The sequence below is a fragment of the Neolamprologus brichardi genome, chromosome 9 (assembly GCF_056152115.1).
Source record: "Neolamprologus brichardi isolate AB-2024 chromosome 9, ASM5615211v1, whole genome shotgun sequence".
Lineage (NCBI taxonomy): Eukaryota > Metazoa > Chordata > Actinopteri > Cichliformes > Cichlidae > Neolamprologus > Neolamprologus brichardi.
This window is the reverse complement of record NC_142112.1, coordinates 8,579,925-8,584,162: the sequence shown is the minus strand read 5'-3', so window position 1 is coordinate 8,584,162 and position 4,238 is coordinate 8,579,925. Positions and strand designations below refer to the sequence as shown.

The 4,238-nt window shown below is 43.9% G+C and overlaps 1 protein-coding gene across 1 annotated transcript; it reads left to right on the top strand.

Moving 5' to 3' along the window:
- Positions 1–380: 380 nt before the first annotated feature.
- Positions 381–3,961, top strand: LOC148101163 (erythroid membrane-associated protein-like). Its single transcript, XM_087845790.1, has 8 exons — positions 381–556; positions 859–940; positions 1,033–1,176; positions 2,376–2,523; positions 2,754–2,798; positions 2,901–2,927; positions 3,109–3,284; positions 3,593–3,961. The coding sequence occupies exons 1-8, from the start codon at positions 381–383 to the stop codon at positions 3,959–3,961; spliced, it is 1,167 nt and encodes a 388-aa protein (XP_087701916.1).
- The last annotated feature ends 277 nt before the right edge of the window (positions 3,962–4,238 follow it).

The following is a 4,238-nucleotide window of genomic DNA, read 5'->3' as shown; positions in this document are numbered from 1 at the left end:
AAAACGGCTCCCTGATGTTTCGAACCCTGAACTGTAACCATCTCCAGCTGCTGCTTGTTCGTGTGTCCCTGTGCCTTCAGTTTGTATTCAATAAGCGGCTCTATAGAGTTGAGTTAGGCTGACTGACTTTGTTATAATATCCCATTTCTTTATCTTGATAAACTCTTCGGTTGCTTTTGCTTTGGCCCATTATCCAATCATGTTTGCTCTCACTCATCAGAATTCACATGACGTCTATCAGCAGTAACACAGACACCTGAAAGCCCTGAATTAAAGCTGAAGATCTGCACTTCAATCATATATTCAGTGTTTGTCAGTTGATTTTAAATCAAAGTCAACTGTCACTGACAAACAAACTGTGCATCTAATTGTATATAAACATGCACCTGCAGCAGCTGTTTAATGCGTTGTTATTAGACACAGTGTGTGTTTTCTGTCTCATACAGGCTCAGTTAGGCCTTACTGAGGCGAAGCTGAAGGAGCTCATCAGTGAGAGAGAGAGAAAAGTGGAGGAGGTGCACAGCTCGCTGCGAGAGATAAAGGTGAGTGATGTGGTGTCAACACGACTGCAGGATCGTATGTGTTTATTCTCTCACACGTGCACTTTGTTTGTTTGTTTTGTTAAGATAGCGTGCTACATTGTTCCAGGAGCCAATCAGAGAGCAGAGATCTTTAGCTGACACTTAAAAACAGTTTGTATTCATGTGGTCGAGCTGCTCATGTTTAATGAAATCAGAAAAGAAAATGACAGAATAGATACACTTTGGTTTGTCACATTTTGCATTTATGGTTGTCTCTGAATTCTTCTTTTCTACTTTTCCGCTGGTTGCTGTTCGTGCTTTAATCAGGATACTGCAGAGAGAGAGAGACGGATGGAGCCGTTTGTGCTTTTTCCAAGCTGATCTCCAGCGTGGAGCACTGCCAAGCTGAAGTCTTGGAGGTGACTACAGAGACAATCACACTATTTTTTTCTCAAAGTAGACGAGACATTTGTCGGCATATTCGTGAACACACCTTGTCTGTGGCACCCAGGTGATAGAGATGACTCTTCGAGCGGCAGAGCGCAGAGCTCAGAGCGTGCTGAGAGAGCTGGAAGAAGAAATAGCTGAGCTCAAACGCAGGAGCTCAGCACTGAGTCAGCTGGCTCTGTCTGAGGACTACATCTTCTTTCTCAAGGTATGAAGAAATAATGAAATGAGGCACCAGATAAAATAATACAGACGTTTGCAGTGCTCCAGTAGTTACTCTCAGAAAGTAGATATAAGTCCAGTTAAGGAATATACTGACGAGGTGAGAACTGAGATGCAGAGATGTGAAACCCTGGATCAGGATTACTCATCTTGCTAGAGGCACTCGCTGCTGGGAGACATGAACATGTCTTCTCCACTCTCCACTCTACTCCTGATGCTTTTATGTTATTGTTTGCATAAAACTACCAAATGATTGTCAGAGAATTGTGAGAGCCACGGTTACTAATGGTACTAAAAGCTGGGGCGCCCCAGTCACGCTCACAGAACAGTTCGGTATAAGCAGCGTTTGTTAGGGTGCAGACACGTGACCAGGGAGGAGAGGGCTGTAGAGGTGCTCGTGGTGGCAACAGCAACGAGTGAATGAAGCTGATGAGCGTCGCCCATTCAGTTGCTAGAGGTTGCTGTTAGTCAGTGGACCAGTCGACCAGTCATTAGAAAAGAAGCATCCCCAACCAGCTGGCAAAAAGTTTGTGATTCATTTGGTCAGCAGCGTGTTGTAGCACTGTAGTTTAGCTGAAGTGAAGATTTAAACTAAATGTTGTGTCTTTTGAAACACATCGGCTGTGGCTGAGGTACGACTTTTCTGGTTTGTGCCACACCTTATACTCCTGCTCAGCCAGTAGGTAGTCAGTAGCAATCTGCTAGCAACCAAAGCATTTACTGGGAGGTTTTTGGTGCAAACTCCAGGAACCACTGCCAACTACCTTTCCAGCAGAAACTACTGATGTTTCCAGATGTAATCTGCAGTGAGGGGAGGGAGTGCATGGACGAGAGTCTGGAAAAGAGCAGATATGTTCTGGAGAGACGAGAGAATGAAGGTTAGAGTTCAATGAGAGGGAGACAGGTGAACATGTAAGGAGTACATGGATGAGTTTGAAGGACGGTGCATGAGAGAGGTGCAGAAGAGAGTGCAGCAGGGTGGACCTTTTCCTAAACCGCCGACGAAAATGAAATCGGTGATTACTGGAATTTGTTATTTGGTAAATGGACTGATTCTTATATAGCGCTTTTCTACACTCACTTGGCCCTAAGTAACTGGAATTTGGCTACTTTGAGCATATAGTATGATTAACATGATATGTAACATAGACTGTATGTCTTTATGACATTCCTATCCCCCTGCAGACGTTCCCTTCCCTGTCTGCACCTCCGCCGGCTAAGAACTGGTCCGGAGTCTCTGTGTCATCTCAGCTGACGTCAGGTGTGATTCTCAGGTCCGTCAATCAGATGATGGAGCAGTTTCACAAAGAGCTGCGAGTACTGCCAGAAATCTGTAAGTCTTCATTCCCACCTCAAGTTAAACTGGGCAGTAAAGTCATGTTGAAGATTCAAAAGAGCAAATAGTGTCTGTAAACCTTTGCAACTCAATGGAACGTCTGTACAACAGCAACGTAGCCAAAAAAAGACCATCCACCAAGTTCAAACTCTGCATGATCATGTTTTCATTAACAAACATCAAATATTAACTGAACATTACAAAAATGTGTCTCTCCGTACTGGTAGGTCAGCAATCGTCATCAATCCAGTCGTTATCTAGACCCAACCTGAGTAAGTGTTTTAATGACAGCTTCTTTACATGCTAATATTCTTCTTCTAATAAATGACTTGAAGAAAATGTCAACAAGTTAATTTATCACATTTTCTTTGCAGAGGTTAGGAGGGTTCAAGAATATGCAGGTATGGACTTTTTAGCGTTTACTTTTGTCTGAGCCCCGAGCTAAACTGGCAGGTTTTTAGAAACTTTCAAAGACGTTTTGGCATTTACAGTTTACATCATTCATCTTTAACCCGAACTCAAGTCAAGTCAGCTGTTACAGGATGGAGGAACTAACCGTTGCTCTATCACTGTATCTGTCAGTCGACATCACTTTGGATCCCACCACCGCCCACCCACGTCTCACCGTCTCAGCAGATGGGAAAAGGGTTTACTGTGGAGATCGCCATCAGCTGGTACCAGACAACCTGAAACGCTTTGACCGGGTAGTGTGTGTGCTGGCCAACCAGGGCTTCAACTCAGGGCGCCATTACTGGGAGGTAAGCAATACGGAAACAAGCTGTTTTAGTTTAAACTCTCAGTCTCTACAAACAAAGCAGTCCATCTGATGGGGACGTGGAGACATGAGCAAGGGGAGCTTTATGACATCTTGAGTTTAGTGAGAAGATTTTATGTGTTTCTTTTTGATAAATTACTGATTAATTAGTGTTTTTTATTTCTTTCTTTAACATATGGGGGATCTCCCATCATAACTGGAAAACTATGGCATCCACATTAAAGATCAAAGCGCACTGCAAATTCGGTGTCCAATGTCTAAATTAATCATTACCACAATGTCCTCTTTCAGGTGGAGGTAGGGGGGAAGACTGATTGGGACCTCGGCGTGGCCAGTCGGTCCATCAACCGTAAGGGTAAAATCACCGTGAGCCCCGCCCATGGATACTGGTTTCTCAGCCTTCGGGATCACTCCGAGTTTGCCTTCAGAACAGAACCATCGACCAACTTGACGGTTCCCATCAGACCGTCCCGGGTGGGAATCTATGTCGACTATGACAAGGGACTGTTGTCCTTCTACAACGTAGATGCCAAAGTGCTAATGTTTACATTCACAGATAGTTTTTCTGACACCATCCATCCGTTCTTCAGCCCCTGTACAAATAAATCGGGACGCAATGAGGCTCCACTAATCATCTGTCCTGTTGTGATGACAGAATGATAAACTATATCAAGTGCTTTAAGGTACTGCTTCAAGACTTGGATACAGAAACATCTGCAACTAGTAACTGATCATTTTATTCTTTGCAGCACAATAAAGAAGAATATGGCCTTTGGTTAGCATATGCTAAAGCTGCCATTGTGATTAATGTTGGCAGAAAATGTGAAATTCTTTCTGGAAAATCCGTCAAACTAAAGATGAGCGAGGCCATCTGACCTGCTATCATCCTCAAAGGCCTGCATTACCGATGGCATGGAGTCGCATGTGGATTTGGCAG

Excerpts from the sequence above, each read along its gene's own strand:
- LOC148101163 (XM_087845790.1), top strand. The coding sequence starts at position 381 with ATGCACCTGCAGCAGCTGTTTAATGCGTTGTTATTAGACACAGTGTGT. Across the intron at positions 557-858 it reads ATAAAGGTGAGTGATGTGGT|AGAGAGAGAGACGGATGGAG; the intron begins GTCAACACGACT and ends AGGATACTGCAG. Across the intron at positions 2,799-2,900 it reads GTTATCTAGACCCAACCTGA|AGGTTAGGAGGGTTCAAGAA; the intron begins GTAAGTGTTTTA and ends TTTTCTTTGCAG.